Source organism: Dipteris shenzhenensis, chromosome 7, assembly GCF_047967505.1.
Source record: "Dipteris shenzhenensis isolate YYH24624 ecotype China chromosome 7, Dip_SZ_1.0, whole genome shotgun sequence".
In the NCBI taxonomy this organism is placed as follows: Eukaryota; Viridiplantae; Streptophyta; class Polypodiopsida; order Gleicheniales; family Dipteridaceae; genus Dipteris; species Dipteris shenzhenensis.
This window is the reverse complement of record NC_141602.1, coordinates 26475803-26493247: the sequence shown is the minus strand read 5'-3', so window position 1 is coordinate 26493247 and position 17445 is coordinate 26475803. Positions and strand designations below refer to the sequence as shown.

Genomic DNA, 17445 nt, shown 5'->3' with positions numbered 1-17445 from the left:
GATTCTTTCTTTGCACTTTGCAAATGTGCATTTGCTAAGTTTTTTACTATTGCATGATACATGGACACTTTCATTTGTTCCACTTCAACACGAGCTAAAACCTCATCCTCTATTTGTAGAAGAAGAGATTCATGTGTGTATTTCCTTTACCTGTTTTATAATAGACATAACTCCATGGATAGATGCATTGTAGGCCACCTCGTGTTACTCACTCAATTCTTTAATGTTATCAATCGAGAGTCATGATCATCTACCTTAATCATCCACTCATGGGGACATCTAGTTGGAAGGGTTGGCATAAGTAAAGGCTTACCATTTGAACATTGAGCCTTGACCCAAATAATTAATTAACCACATTCGTTATTGGTAATTTTTGATTGATTAAATATCCCCCCTCCAATTTGGAGTGCATAGCACTTTTAAGCCTAGGTGAAATTTGAACATGGAATGATTTGAGATGCTTCTTTTATCCTTATTTTTGTCATAGGTTGTCCTCATATGTGGTTCTTAAATATCATGAACAAGAATTAAAAAATTGATTTGCTCTTCTATCACCTTGTATGATCCAATCCATGTTGGCACGAACTTATTATCTAGGAAACCATCAAAACATAAGACTAAGTCACCTTATTGAAATATGATTCCCACCCCTTTTTGATCCATGCATCTAGTTCAGCTTTGTATCAAAGATTGGTGCTGAGTACTCTACTTTGATGCTTGTTCTTGCATAAATCAAATTGCTATACTTGTGAACTCAGCACCATTTGGGTAGAGATTAGGACCACTTTGGCACACAATATTTGGTAGTTCACTTGTAAGCACCATTAAACCATCAAATGGCAATTTCCAAGATGGTAATGTCCAGATGGACATCATTACAACACTAGGATGCAAACGTCCCAAGTCTCTTAATAGTCAAGGATGGGAAAAAGAAAGGAAGCAACACTAGAATGCAAACATCCTAAGTTGGAGTACAACACCATCCCACTCTAATTCATCCCTTGCAAAACCACATGCTTGTTGCAAGGAATTATTAAAGTGCAAGTAAACAAGTATCTTAGTACTAAATGATATTCTAATGTTTGAGTTTAAATAAAATTTTAGGACAATATTGTGAGCCCGTTCTATTTTCTAAGTTTAACTTGTTTCATTGGAAAATGGAGGGGGTGTAAGAGCTCAAATGTGGGAACAAGAGAGAGGTTTTCTGAGTGCATGAGTCAAAGGAAAGGTGCGATAAAGCATGGGTGGGGCAGAGATATGTTGAGCATATGAGAGAGAGGTAGTGAGAGACTAGAGAGGGAAGATGGTGGTGGCTATGCCACCATTGAGAATGGGAGGCGTTGTTTATATAGTAAGCGAGTCGGAATAAGAATTAAGGGAAAAAGGGAAAAAGAGGCAGAGAAAAAGACAATAATTTCCAAAGGAAATTTAAGGGTCCTACTTCCTTCCACAAAATTAAAGCAAAAAAAGGGACGGAAGGAAGAAAAGGAAAGGGAAAGGATTATCTAGGATTCACAAGGGGAATTATTGGAGTGAAGAACTCCTAAGGGTCCAGTCAATCCTCAGCTAATAATATAAATGAGGAAGCACTCTTTTTTTTCTCAAATAAGAAATTAGAAGATTGTAAAAAAGAATAAGGTAGTGTTGAGACCATGGAGACTCAAATCCTATAGCAGCCACAATAAAAATATAAGGGATTTGAGAACCTTTCCATAATTCCAATAGAATCACAACAATTTCTCATTGATGTGGCATTAAAGAAAAGAAAAATTATGAGTAAATCTCATAAGGAATGATAGAAGAGGAGGAAAGGTATGTATGCAACCATGAGGGTGAGAGAAAATTTCATTGAAGAAATAGGGAGAGGATGAGACATTGCTTGGGAAACACAAGTTTCTATTTCCAATGGGGCAAGCAAATTCATTTACCAAGCTCCCAAAGTCTTCTTCCTCTGCAAATAAGTTCCACCTCAAGTGCCATGCACATCCTTTCCTAGGGTGATGTAAGAGGATATGGCAATACCTATAAATATATTTTATTGAGTTTCTTGAAATAAGACCACCATACTTCAAAATCTAAGTTGCATCATGATTAATGAAACTTCGTAAACTAGAGAAAAGCATTTAAGTCTCAAGCGATTAGGAGAGAGATAGAGAGGTCCCGTTGGGATTCCAACTTATAGGCTAGAAAGAGGCTTACATCAACAAACTCAAGTTATGCTAAAATGTCATCTTCCTTTTTGAATCCAAATATTTTGGCAGTAAAATTAATGATCCTGATTGTTTCTCAACCTTCCCTTATCCAAGGTCTAGGATGCAACACCAACCATTGTTTCTCAAACTTCCCTTTTCCAAGGTCTAGGATGCAATAGCAGCCGTTGAAATAAAGATGCATAACTAGTAGCTTGTTGAAGTTTGACTAATCATGCAATTAATGAGTGTCTAATGAGATACTCATAGCATATATATTTTTATCAAGCATAGATCTTTTGTCCAATGAGATAATTATAGCATAGATCTTTTTCTCAAGCATTGTCATTGTAACTAAAAATGGAGCTAGTAGTGGTCCATCAAAACCTAACTCTACCAATTCTTATCAAAGCATAGATCTTTTGTCCAATGAGATAATCATAGCATAGATCTTTTTCTCAAGCATTGTCATTGTAACTAAAGATGGAGCTAGTAGTGGTCCATCAAAGCCTAACTCTACCAATTCTTCATAGAGGAGACTGAGACAACATATTAAATTTCAAGTAAAATATGTGTTGTTATCTTTCCATGGATATGCAAGGGTGCATGTGACGTAACTTACATATCATGTGATTAGATATGGGATAGATTCCATCATATTCAAGGAGAATCCATTCATTTGTCTATTGATCGCTATTGGAAACTCTTTTGAACAAAAACCTAAGGAAGAGCAATTGTATATGGCTAGATTAAGATATGAGCTTCATATGGACATTAACATCACATATACTCTAAATATGAAGGAACTTATTGCTTGTAACAAAGGGATGGAACTAAATCTCAATTATTCCAAAGATAGATCTATGTTAAATGCCTTCAAAAGGTGAAGGGATCAAGCCTAGCTTTGAAGGCAATCTAAAAAGTGGCAAGAAGTGGAATTGAGGGGCGTATTCATGCAATAAGAAGATCAACCTTGACTACAAAAGAGAGTATTATTTATATCCAAAAAGGAAATAATTTCATTACGACGATCAAAAAGGGCATATGAATGAAGAGTGAGTCTATTATAATAAAGGCACCTTTTATGGAAATGAGTTGACTTCTGTAGAGGATCTTGTACATATTAATATTAAGGTTTCTTGATCATCTTAGCTTCTTGTATTCCTCTAGAACAAGGAGCTTATTATATTCCTCTAAATTAAGGACAAGATTGTATCATTGGTATCAAATGGTGAAGGATAAGCTTGCATGGCATTACTATTACACAAATAAGTTCCTTTTCCACCATTATGACAAGTCTTATGCTATTTAAACCAGTGCTAATGAGAGCACTATTCTAATCCTTATCCATCTCCAAGGCAAGAAGAGATAAAGCATAGCATCATATCTTTTTTAGCCTTTATAAAAGATGCTAAGAAAGATACTAAGAGTTAGAAAAACTTGCTTACTCAAGAGTAAAATGATGTTTTCAACTAACATTCCAAGTGCTTTGTGGATGATCTTCCCTTACCTCCACAATGCCATTGAATAACTTGATACCACAAAGTTTTCTCCTTAGTATTGAAATCGAAAAGAGGAGATCTAGAACAAGTACTTGAACTTCTTTAGAAGAAAAGTATCATTTAACCCTACTAGCTCACATTGGCTCTCAAATTCTATTGGTCCAAACGAACAATGGCTCATACCAAATGCTGTTTGATTTTTTAGGAAAGAACATGGTGGTGAACTACTTCCTTTTACTTGAGATCGACGATATCTTTGATGCTCTTTAAGGACCTTGTATATTTAGTAAGATGGATCTAAAAAGTAGCTATCACAAAGTGTAGCTATTGCATGAATTTTTGCAAGGATGATGTGGAATAATGCACATTATGTTCTTGTATATCTATCATGCCAATAGACAAAGTAGGAAAACTCCTCGCCATGATCATTGTGTAGTATAGTTATGGACTTTGTTTTGCCAATTGCATAGATTAGATATTGATTGTTATTAATTATTTTCAATAGACAAAATCACTTTAATCCTTTCAAAAATAATATCAAGGCCCTCGAAGTTGCAAATATTTTATTTTAGAAGTAGATCAATTGTGAAAAATTATGATGCCAAGTTCACAAGCAACTATGGAAAGGAATAATTTGAAGATTTGAGAATTGAGCTAAACTAGCATTCCATCCTCAAACCGCTAGTATTTCTAAAGCAACAAAATTGTGGACTTAAGACTTATTGAAAGCCATAGGTGCATGATAAAAAATGCATGCGTGGCTTAATTTCTTACCCATAAATTTGCTTTCATTATAGATGTAAAATATTTACATGAAAGCTTCTATCACACATCTACTATAGCTAGCAAGAACATAAGTACAAACAAGAAATCAGCAAGTATGAGATCAACGGTCCATAGCAATCTATAATCCACAAAATACTTGTACTCGTTTATGTACTTTCATTTCTTGATAGAGAGACCATTAGAGATATTTTTGAATAGCATAGAAGAGACACCACCATGGGGATTTCCTAACAACCAATATTATTCCTATTGCTTTTCAATGTCGTGTTTGTGTGCTTGTATCTTCCTATGAAGCTAGGCTAGTGTCTTATTGTAATAATTGATTTCTTGCATTTTTTAGATTTTTTAGCTCTTTTCTAGTGTACCATTGCATAAATATTAACGAACAAATGGAATATATCACCGTTTTATGGTAAATGTTAACAAATTCATTACTACACTATAGACTATTTCTAGGTATCCAGATAAACCACAATGCATCCCCCAATAATATAGTCTTCTAGCTAATAGGTTCACTTATGTGATTCCAAAAAATTTCCATACTCTCCTAGCATGAGGACAATCCATAAAAAACTGGATGACATCTTCTTTGTGGCTCTAACATCTTTTGCGCATCCCATCTCCCTGGCCTATCTTTTCACTCCTAATGTTGCTTTATGTAAAACTAAGCCATACTCTCCAAGCATGATGAAAATCGATATAAAATTGGATGACATATTCTTTGTGGCTCTAAACTCTTTTGCACATCCCATATCCATTGCTTATCTTTTCACCCCTAATGTTAGTCCATGTTGCTATATGTAGAATAAGCCATACCTCCACTGACATTTTCTATGGAATTATTTTGTTCCATATGCTAGAAAACCTTGCCCTCCATTTATGAATGGTTGTGTGCTATTAACTAAGATATTCTTATGAATTTTGAGGCATTAGGATAGGGAAGAAATGAGGGCTTTCTACACAACTAAGTTCATATACCCAAGAAAGCTCCTTGTTTCGATTGAGTGGTACCTTGCTATAAATCAAGTCTACTATTAATCAGCCCTTTATCCTTATTCCCTTTTAATCTCAGCCCAGGATTTCCATATGACCTTGCTAGTGTTCCATAGTTTCTCCCACATTTGAAGGCCTTTCTTGAATAGAACACTAGCTCTAATGAAATATGAGTCATGTAGTGCGTAGTCTTTAAAGATGATAGAAACTCATATAGAATTATACCACATGAAAGCATTTCTTCTAGAAATTATTTTGTTTTTTATAGCTTCTATAGAAGATCACTTGATTTCCACAAGGGGACACATTTAGCTTTGTAGGGCTCTAGGTTGCGTATGGTTGATAGAAGTGGACAACCTTTCCACTTGGGGCCCCATAAAGGTTTGGTTAAGGAGAAATTTCTCAAGAATAGTTGACTCCCATTGGAAAGGTGCAAAAAGACAAGAGATAACTTCTTGTCCAACTGATTCTCCTTATACAAAATATCTACAAATTTTGATGGACTCTTAAAGATTGGTAGAGGAGGGGCATCAATAAGAGACACAAGATATTGACAAAGGATAGACGCAATGATTGAGTACTAGTTTCCTTCTTCCCAAGTTTGCTTGATACCCTCTCCACATGTCCGATTTTTTTTAAATCTCTCAATAAACTATTCCCGCCTATCTTTCATTGTGACATCGAACCCCATTGGAATGCCAAGCAATCTAAAAACTTTTCATCTTGGTAACCTTGTGCAACCTTTCTATGCCAATATGTTTTGGCCATTAGCCAATAAGGTGTAGTACTTATCTACTTTTTGCATGAGTAATAATGGAACCAAAAGTTGAGCAGAAGGTACAAAGGCAGTCCAATGTGACTTGAATGTCTTGGGCCTAAAGGTTAGGTCTAAATCATCAACAAACCATTGACTCACTAATTGCTTACTAGTGGGAATTCCAATTCCTTTGATTTTTCCCATTTCCAATTGGGCATCCTAGAAAGTTAGTTGCTATATTACAAAGGGTCTAATGGAGATCCTTAGCAGAAGGTACGAAGGTAGTCCAATGTGACTTGAATGTCTTGGGGCTAAGGGTTAGATTTGTACCATCAGCAAACTATTGACTCACTAATTGCTTACTAGTGGGAATTCCAATTCCTTTGAATTTTTCCATTTCCAATTGGTGTTGGATTAGCATCCTAGAAAGTTAGCTGCTATATTGCAAAGGGTCTAATGTTCTTAATTGATCTTTTAGTGTGAAGGAGGTAGTCGTTTCTCCATTAATACAAAATTTGGGTTAGCATTTGAAAGCAAAAGACTTACATATGACACAAAGTTTACTCTGTCCTGTAGAGCTTGTATTAGGAAGTCACACTCTAGCCTGTCATAAGCTTTGTCAAACTCCACTTTAAGAAAACAAATATCTTGATGAGTTTCTTTGGCATATTCATCACCCTTCCATATGTTTATGATGGTTTCCAAAGGTGCCTTCCATCAATGAAACGCTTCTATTCTAGAAGAATTCACCTGTCCATCCTCTTTTGGACTATTAGGGCTAGTGCTTTAGCAAAAACTTTGTAGCTATGATTGAGCATACTTTTGGGTCTCCAATTTAGATGTTTTTCTATGAAGCCTTCCTTGGGGATCAAATTTATAATACCTCCATTGATAACAGGTAGGTGGGATTCAATTAAAATTTCCTACCATAGAAGCAAGAGATAAGGTCCAACAAGATCCCAAAATTTCTTGTAGGAATATAAATATAATGAAAATTCATTTGAAGCTCAATTTTGAATGTACATTTAGGATTATTTCCTGTATAAGGACAATTTGATGGATTACTTTATACTATGCGGAAATGGTAGCTACCATTAAAGGATATTTGCATGTAAAAATAGACTACTCCCTTGATTGCGATTTTGTTCTACAAAATCCAACTACACTCCCTATCCTCATGTGCAAGAACATGCTCCAGGTATTTATTGACTCCTAGTGTTGATCGTGATTTGCTTCTAGCCTCCTTTTGCTTGATGTTTTCATAGTTTCACACCTTCCAAGTTCTTTGTTCAATGTTCCAGTTTACTCACACTTGGATTTCCCTACTCAATTCATGCTTGCGCCGATGGAGTGATTTTTTGCACTGAAGGGTGCATCTAACACTTATCTGGACCTGAAAACTGCATCCTCTACCCCCAAAGTGAATTGCGCTCTGCTCAACAAGTATATTGGAGATTGTGATTTGGTTTTTGGCGCTTTTCGCCTTTTGATTTCAATTGTTTGCACATTTGTTGGAGGGTTTTGCTTGAGTTTGATGGAGGATTGATGTTTCTACAATGATCTACTCCTAGACTGACTTGGATAGTGCCTGTAGTAGTGCCTTCATGGAAGCTTGGTAGTGGATCTTGACTTCTACACTTCCAGCCTGGTCTTTGGCTGAGTTTTAGCATCCTTCCACGGCCATCCATGGTTCTACTTATTTCCTTGCTTCACCAAGTATTTTGTCTCAGTTCTATTGTCAAATTTCTTTGTAATACGTCCTAGTTGTTAATGGAGAAGACAATATTCTTAAGAGTCTCCTAGGGTTTTCCATTGGTCCTGTCAAGATGGACTACCATCCATTTGTTCCATCTACAGTTTAGAATTTAAAAATCAGGCATCATTTGGAGACAAAATGACAGTATTCCACAAATACCAAGGGATAAGAGTGCATTCCTGCGTAGCGGTCAGAGGTGCCAGGTGCTTAGCTCCACAAGGGAGTGACCCACGGTGTGTTGCTGCTTCTTTGGAAACATGCTTCTGCTCTGACAAAGAGACCACAAAGCCTGTACCAAGCAGCTTCGGGAGACTGAACCTTGTTGTTATGTTTTTGCAGGTTTTTGCAGATTTTTACAGCTTGGTTCTCAGTTTGTGGCCCATATTTGATGATCTGCAAGGAGTGCTTTATCCATCACTCCAAGAAAATCACAAAATCAGAGCAAAATCCAGGAGGGATGGCTAATGTGATCTGTCCAAGAAAAAAGGGGCCAGCAAGATGGAAAGAAAGGGGAAGCCTTATCAAGTCAGCAACAGTGAAGAAATCGTCCATGTACACTCCGTAAAGTTTGGGCGAGATTTTCCAAAATTCAGGACAAGTCGGCTGCTTGGATATGTGAGAAAGTCAATAGTCTGATTTTCATGTTTGGTGACTTCGAGATTTGTAATAAGTAAATAACAAGGAATAAGAGAAACAAGGTTCCTCATTGAGCAAATACACATCTATTTATTTATCATCAGTTGAATACATGGAAGGACCTACCCTTGACAATAGGGTAAATTTACAATGGCCAGACTTCTGGCAGCGAAGTATATACTTTGATTGAAACCAGTCTTAGATTCTTGTGACCAAAAAGCGATGTGCATATTGACGCAATGGCTGAAGTGCCCTTACTGCATATGTTGAATCCATCCAGAAACCCCTGCATCACACTCTTTGTAGCCTTTGGGAAATGGATATCACATCCTCCCATAAGCTGTCAACAAAATTCAGCTGCAGCATATGTAAGCAGTTAATGACTGCATCAACTTATAGCATGATATTGACCAGATATTGGCTTTTGAGGCAATTTCCGTAAAATGAAGAGCACAAGGACTGAGGGGACTATCTCCACAAGCTGCACAATTGGATCGTTTCCAATTACAAGAAGTTAGAAATACAGTTACAAATGTAGGCGAAATCAAAAGAAAACTATGTGATAAGGCTAAGACAAGAAAGATTGGTGTCCGACTAACAGCTATATGAAAATCTTCCCAGAGAAAACTACAACAAGATAATCCCCATAAAAGTGGACATTCATCATAGCAATCAGATTCTGATAAACTTTACATAATTCTCCCAAAATTACAAAAGTCTACAGTGATAAGCATCATGGAGGAATACCAGATAGTAAGTGGCAGTCACAAGTGGATGATATAGATGGTCAACATCCATGCTTTGTACGAATGCACTTACAAATCCCTGTCACAATACATCCCTAACCTTATTCTCTTGAAAACCAAACAGCTTAAATAACAAGTAGGAGAACACTAAATAAGTTTGAGAGCTCATGTACCATCACACATCTGATAAAAAAGCAGGTGGAGCAGATGGTTGTGACTGAAGCAACCTACAAAAGAGAGAAATGAACGGTTATTGTTTTAATAATGGTTGCACAGATATAGGATCTATTTTTCAAATTTAATGCAAAAAATAGAGCCTATAATAACATTTCTATCCCTTTACTGTCCCTAACCTCCTTCAGCTTCCTCCTCTTGCTGTTTGTTTCAACCGTGAAACATCTCAACATGACAAAGAGCCTGTATGCTACAAACACAATGAGTCAGAGAAGTTTGCCTTCAAAACAAACCTTCACAAATTTGATATTCTAATTAATGAGGGTCATTCTTACCTTCCTCCATATAGTGTGAACCCCACAGCAGCAGCCAGTGATACCACTGAAGACAGGCCACACACATCATGCCAGAGTATTAGCATTTCCATATTATAAGACATGCCTGAAGTCAACGACAAGGTATCTCAGGGTGGAGGAAAGAGCCACAGATCGTAACCAGTTCAAATATTGTGTTGTGGAATACCATCTAAACATAACTAGTAGAAAAGAGGGGTGGGGGGACAGCAATTGGATATATGCAGATGGTTCTGCCACGTTTATGAAAACTCATATTCTCCCCATATACAGAGACATCCCGCAACATAGATTCCTCAGAACCATTTGGGGATGCCATTAGCATCCATCCAAAGTAAGACGAAGATAAGTCCCACGTCCACACCCTGTCTAAACATTCACCTAAATTTTGGTGGACTAGTGTGTGAGGTATGACTTACTGCCTTGACAAGATGGACATTCTAGTAGCAATTGTATGATCAAGCATAGTTTACTGACCCGCAAAAAATAGCTTTGAGAACACACCCACAATAGCATCAGGATACCACCACAGGTAGATCCATAAACACACCTGCCATATAGCAAGGAGTTAGCAACGTTTTCTTTCCGAAATAAAGAGAGATCCTTGATATGAGTAAAATCATACCTGTATGATGTACAGAACTGCATTAATAAGCAAAAAGAGTGGTCGGAGGTCATCAGTTGGTAGATTCAGTGCCTGTTGAGACACCAAATTTATAAATTTGCAACAATCCTACTTTTCTTCTGATGGAATGCTTAAAGCGAGGAAAAATAAATGTACTGCCACTTCTTAAAACAGAAACTAAAGCAGACCTGATAGTATATCTCTGCCCAGAACAAGATCAGTAACGTGTATGTAGTGAAAAATAGCAGACCGGGTATGTCTATAAGCGCAAGCTTCAAAATCTACACGAGTACAACAGTTTTTGTCAGCAGGTACATTTCTAATAAGCTACGCTAACGATCTAAAGTGAACATGCGAAAAGTGCAACAATGCAAAAGACGTTTGAGCATGCACATAACTTACCTCCGGTTCAAGATTCTCAACCTGTCTGCGCAAGAGAAATACACCCGCTCTGACTGAGAACCAATTAAGAAGGCAATAAGATAATCACCATTCGTAAAAGCTGAGAAGTATGAGCTCAGGTGGAAGCCAATAGAAATTGACAGCTCACCTCCATTTACCAGAAAATTCAAGAGGTGAAACACCTTTTGTGTTGTCCAGCCATATTCAGGAACGCGCAGCCATATGCGAACTAATTGAATCTACATCCACAGGTTGTTCTTTCTTGAATTAATAGCACGGAGTGTAAGTTTCTTGTTGTAGACCTACGAAAAACAAGAACAAACCAAACGAAACACGTTGGAGTAAGCCGAAAGGCAGTGCACAGGAAGGAGTTAAGACGTTAGCGCCATATACACAAGACTTTACAGAAAGGTGTCTAGATGTTTCGCAATTCGTGTGGCTTAACTCTGCAGATGAGGTTCAATTCAGAAGAGTGTTGTTCATCCAGAACACGACCGCAATTGTTGAGGCGTAAAACCACGACGATGTTTGCGAATCGATAACAAACGAGTTCCGTAAGCTTCTTGCAATACACAGCTGGGAGATGTACATACGAGGGCAATAGCGGAGACGAAAGCGTAGGAAGCGCCGAGTCCATCGAAGATCGCATTCTGCCAGACCTCCGACTGTTCCACTTCGTCCCACCAAATCATCCCGCAGAGAGAAACAAGCTGTGAGATGGTATTGCAAGCCGCAGGCAGCAGGTGGACGCGTTACCTGCGCAATTGAGAACCGTTCCAAAACGATTCCGAAAGTTGGTTTCGATTGCGAGTCCGTGAATGCATGCGGTCACACAATTGAGACGGCGCGGCGTAGGAATTGCGTGAAAGAATCGGAAAGATTGGCGTCAAGAAACAAATTCATGGGAGGATCGTTACGGTTGGGGAAGGAGGGAAGGAGGAGGTGATGCGTGAGTTGAGAGACGGCTTGTTTTGTGGAGGAAAGGAAGCTAAAAATGGGCAACAGGAAGTTCCAAGACGCCATAGCCAGAGCTTCAAAAAGCCTCACAAAACGGAGAGTGTTGGAGTTCATGTTTCAAAAGCTATAATTGGGGAAGGAGATTCGCGTGCCAATTGTCCCTTTCTCCCACGTGCCCCCCCCCCCCCCCACCATATCTGCCACGTGGCAACTTGCCTGTGTCGGGTCCACTTCTCGCAAGCATATCGCACCGAACATTTTGAAATTCCGATCGGACATCGTATGGCAATATCACTCAACAGTCGAATGCTCGACCCTGCTCACAATATTCGAAATTTTAACCGCCCAATCCCAAGCTCAGGCCCTCCTTTCCCGAACCTTGGTCATATCATTTTGTGCCATGTTGCCCCCCCCCCCCCCCCCCCATCTGGCAACCCCAAATCACGGACAGCTCGCTCATCAACTACTGGAATAGCCAACTTGCTGACCCTCTCTAGCCCCCACCTCTGCTGATGTAGGGACATGCTGGTGGGTTTATTTCGATAGCACAACCTGCATTGTGTGGATGCATGATGGAGCACCACCATGAGGACGAGCAATCACAGAGCGGAGAGAGGAGATAAAAGACAAAGGGGTACTCACATTTCATCAAGCAGAGAGACAAGAAAGGTCATTGATGGTTGTGGAACATGCAAAAGGTGCAACATGGTGTACTTCCCCAACAACTCTAACAATAAGAAAAGTGCACGTTGTGGCCTTTCCCTTTTATGAATCTATGAATGGATGATAAGCATGAGTGCATTCTTTCGACTCTTGTATCCACCACTATTAAAGACCTTATGTCTCCCTTTTGTATCATGGGATTTGTGTAGAAAATTATATTCTCTTTAACATCCATTAAGAATGTTCAGCATATGTGAACACACATTACAACAAAAATCTAAGGGTTAGAGATTGATTGCTTCTAATAAATTTAATCACAACGCTGACACACTCCACCAAATCAATGATGAGGGAGGGAGGGAAGAGACCTTCTAGAAATGTACACACTTCCTTCTACTAACTAGATGAACATGATACAATATACCAGAAGTCCATAAGGACTCTTCACACTCGTAACTTAGGTCCCTTCTAGTGTTCTCTATGTTGCTAACCATCTATCCCATATTATACAACATATACACAGATGCCCACCATATGCCTCGTGTATACAACATATACACATATGTTCCACCATATGTACACGGATTATGACCATCTCAATGATCCATACTTTGACTTTCACCCATCATTGGATGGCCTCTATATCACATAGAGACATGCATATTTTTTAACTTTCTAAACTTCTCATGAGGCAAGGGTTAAGCGAACAAATTTGCCACCTAGTCCTCGTAGAAAGAGTGAACCGGTTGGATAGCCCCTTCTTCCACTTCATGTTGGATGAAGTGGTAGCGAAGGTCAATGTGCTTTGACCACTCATGATCTTTCGGGTTCGTTGCCAATGCAATGACACTTCAGTTGTCATAAAAGATCACGGTAGCACCATCTTGGACTGCACCAAGATCCTCCAAGAGCCTCCTAAGCCAAATCGCTTCACATGCACATCGAGCAAGAGAGATGTACTCAACCTACACTTTAGATAATGCCATAGTGGCCTACTTCTTGCTAGATCAAGGTACACAATGAGAATTCAACATGAATGCTTATCTTGAAATAGACGTGCGGTGGGGGCCACCTCCTGAATGTGCGTCATAGAACCCCTAAAGTTGTGGTTCAACACAGGGGCTTTCTTTAGATTTCCTAGCCTACGGTTGGATGTCCCACTAAGATATTTTGAAAATTCAAGTCAATTTATTGAGGAGGAGGATAGTGGCTTAATGATGAAGGTAGAAGTGTGTGGAAGGAGGGATGGTGCAGGAGGGAGGAGGAGGAGGAGGAGGAGGATGGTGAAGGGACGACGGAGGGAGGGAGCAATTCGAAATTCATAATTCAAAATTTTGAATGTAGAAGGAGTGGCCCCCTCCCATGATGACATGTAAAGATGACAGGTGGTGGATTCAACTATGGGCTTAACCCACCTAGGTAGGGGGTTAGGTCTCCTTGGGACCCTACAAGCCTCTTGCCTTAGCCATTCTAATCCTCCCACAATCCATTTATTAGGAGGCCCTTTTGAGACCCCATTTCTCTCTTAATGAGTGGTATTTCTTTTACCCAAGAAAAGATTAATAACTTGTTAAGATCATATCTTGAATATTGATATCGATTACAACCAACATTACGATAGAATACAACCAAATTGCTGATAGAAATTAATGCCCTAGGTCGCACAAAACTTGTTGGCCTTCCATAAGGTCATAAAGATTGGAAGGTCAAATCAAAACTTCAAGGAGCATACTTCCAATGGAAGTAGAATCTCTTAGAGGGATGCTCTTTTGTTCAAAGGCTTAAAAAATCTATTTCAAGTACAAACACACCAAAATTGCCCATTGGAGTAGTAGAATGTATTAAATGAGACAATACCTCAAGTACAAAGACAAAAGTTATTGCCAAAATAGTAGACCTCATATTGGTAGATGCAAAGAACTTCAAGATCTAATCGCAAACATGTGCAAGCCGATTGGGCTACTTGTTATTAGCACTTGAAGAGGAGATGTCCAAATGCTATGGTCTGGAGGGTGCACTATGATTGTAGGGTCCAAAGAGCAAGCAATTAGCAATGTTAGGCTCCTAAAAGGTCTAAATACCTCATGAAAGAGCTCAAGCACCCATAACAAGTCTATAACAACAACGTTGCAAAGAGATCTAAAGACCTCACAAAAGAGTTCAAACACCCATAACAAGTCTATAATGATAGGGTTGCAAAGCTTGCATAGCTTAGAATTTGTGTGCACTATGTTGGATAAACTTTCTCATCATGCATGCCATGGGTTACACACTAGTTTGTATTATAAATGCGCCCTACCATGTCTGGCAAGACACCTTGTGGTAAAACCACCATATTGTTTGAAGTCAAAGTATGTTTTGGCCCTTTATTAAACTTTCCCCCAAGTCTAAAACCCTTTTTGGCATGCCAAATGCAAAGGCATATCATTTGTTTTTGTTCTCTTATTATGGGAATTGTGCAAGGGCCTTAAATGAATGCTACAATAGAAGGATAACCTCAGAGGGGATTTAAAGGTTGTCATAATCTAAGGGTCAGATTTCTACATTATTAAATGGCACTTTCTTGCCTCCATTTCCACATGTGCCATTTTTTGGAAATGGCAACCAAAAGTGCCATACATATTTGCCACCTTTATATCTGAAATGGTAACCAAAAGCGCCAGATATTTTGCCATTTTTACATATAAAATGGAAACTAAAAGTGCCATATAGTTTTTCCATTTCCACATATGAAATGGCAACCAAAAGTGCCATATATTTTTGCTATTTCCACATACGAAATGGCAACCAAAAGTGCCATATATTTTTCCATTCTTACATATGAAGTGGCAACTAAATGTGCCATAGTGCCATATAGTTTTGACATTTCCACAAATGAAATGGCAACCAAAAGTTCCATATATATTTGCCATTTCTAATGTATGAAATGGCACTACATTTGAGATCAACTAGTGCCATATATATTTGCCATTTCTAATGTATGAAATGGCACAACATTTGAGATCATCTGTGAAAGAAATGGCAAAAGGTGACATAAAGTAATGTTTGAAATGGCAAAAGGTGGCAATAAAATTCTCACTTATTATATTCGAAATGGCAAAAGATGACATAAAATTTGCAAGTTTTCATGTTGAAAGTTGATAGAGAGTGACATCCAAAATGCCATTTAATATGTTATAAATGGTAAGAAATGGACTCACAATTCCATTTCCTATTTTGTATACAACAACTTTCAAAATGGGCAAAAAAGTTACCTTCCACTAGCTTTTAAAATGGGCAAAAAAGTTACATGACATTGGAATCTTAAATGACTAAAATTTTAGATTGGATACTTGGTATCCATGAATGAAATCTATTTTCTAAGTGTTAAAGATTAATCAAAAGTCTTAAGTGCATCAGTACTCATAGTACACAGTGTGAAGAAGTCATGTAAAATTATAAGAAATAACATGTACCTTTTATAACACACACATTTTACTTGATAACAAATATTATTTAAATAGTTGATTGAGAAATAAACAATACAATTTGTACATATCAAAATAAAATATTAAATTATAAAGACATTACATGAAGAGTTTTCCAAGCAACATTCAAGCCTACAGCTTGACCCAATGTCTGAATCTCATCATTTGCTTTATATATACAAGCATCCTTAATGATTGCATCATCAACTCAAACTGCTACATAACCAACTCCTACTAGTATAGTATGAACTCTAAATGAAGGATCCAAACTAATTATTTTCCCTATTCCAACTATGTCTTTTGAGTCCTTATGTCAGATCTTTACTAGTTGTACCCTTTGAAAAGCATCAACCTACAAAGATATATTTAAGAGATCATTAGTAGAATATTTGCTTAAAATATCCCAAAATTTTATGGTCATTGCAATACTAATCAAGAAAAATAAATAATTTTTACTATTTTATGGTCATTGCAATACTAATCAAGAAAAATAAATAAATTTTACTTACTCGGATGTCATTTCTTTGCACTGTTGTCTTTTCTACTCCAATTGTTGATCCATGAACCTTTTTAAAATAAATTAAATATGATAATTAATAATTCTTCATGTGAATGCTTTCTACTCTACTCAACGATCCATAAACATTTTGAAAACAAAAGCTACAATATGTGTGTGTGTGTGTGTGTGTGTGTATGTGTGTGTGTGTGTGAGAGAGAGAGAGAGAGAGAGAGAGAGAGAATCATCTTTCATATGAAAATCATCATGAAAATAGGCATGAAATTTACCAAAGACAGAGTAGACATGCTTTTCCTCAAATCATTAAGTTGTGCTTGCAAGGAATCCATAGCCTTATCCTTTTCATGAAGCTTTCTTTGCAACTCAACAGTCTTCTCATGTATCACTTGGTCTAAATCACTAATTGCAAAAATGTTTTTGCCACAAGTAGTCTTTTTAGTAGGTACAACTAGTCTTTGGCCAGAAATGTTATTATCCCCATTGTCATTTGGATTAGGATCCTACACAATCAAAAACATGTAATATATCAAATTAATATGATCTTTCCTTTATTAACAATTTCCATTCGTAAAACAAAGAGAACATGAAGTATCTTTAATGAATCAACAACATTGCTCTCTTTAGACAACGCATAATCAAATAGTATTCCTCTTCCTTTCATCCCATATCCTTTTGAAGTATGAGCTTCTAAAAACATATCCGATATGAAGGAGACCTTTGAAGTCAAAAAATCTACATGTTTAAAATATTTGTCGTACATGTGGATTCATCTAAGAGTACTACTATAAAAACATGAACTATGAAAAGAAATAAAAGTATTAAGCTTACAAGTTCTTGTTTCATTCCAACATAACCCTTTCGACCTATATTCGTAATGTTTTCTTGAGCCTTTCTATTTCTCTTATTCCTTTCACTAGATTTC

At 37.6% G+C, this 17445-nt stretch overlaps 1 protein-coding gene across 1 annotated transcript; it reads right to left on the bottom strand.

Annotated features, from left to right (window-relative positions):
• Positions 1–8689: 8689 nt before the first annotated feature.
• LOC147900159 (protein TOM THREE HOMOLOG 1-like) lies at positions 8690–11984 on the bottom strand. Its single transcript, XM_087376867.1, has 11 exons — positions 11513–11984; positions 11068–11158; positions 10920–10972; positions 10706–10798; positions 10518–10589; positions 10370–10442; positions 9875–9920; positions 9719–9782; positions 9539–9592; positions 9367–9444; positions 8690–9100 (listed from the first exon to the last, which is right to left on the bottom strand). Exons 1-11 carry the CDS (start codon positions 11609–11611, stop codon positions 9008–9010), a joined length of 816 nt encoding a protein of 271 aa, XP_087232993.1. The 5' UTR covers positions 11612–11984; the 3' UTR covers positions 8690–9007.
• Between the last annotated feature and the right edge of the window lie 5461 nt (positions 11985–17445).

Coding starts and splice junctions, on each gene's coding strand:
- LOC147900159 (XM_087376867.1), bottom strand. CDS start 11,611: ATGATTTGGTGGGACGAAGTGGAACAGTCGGAGGTCTGGCAGAATGCG. Junction 10,799..10,919: donor TTGAGAATCTTGAACCGGAG/GTAAGTTATGTG, acceptor GTACTCGTGTAG/ATTTTGAAGCTTGCGCTTAT. Junction 9,783..9,874: donor TTCACACTATATGGAGGAAG/GTAAGAATGACC, acceptor TGTAGCATACAG/GCTCTTTGTCATGTTGAGAT.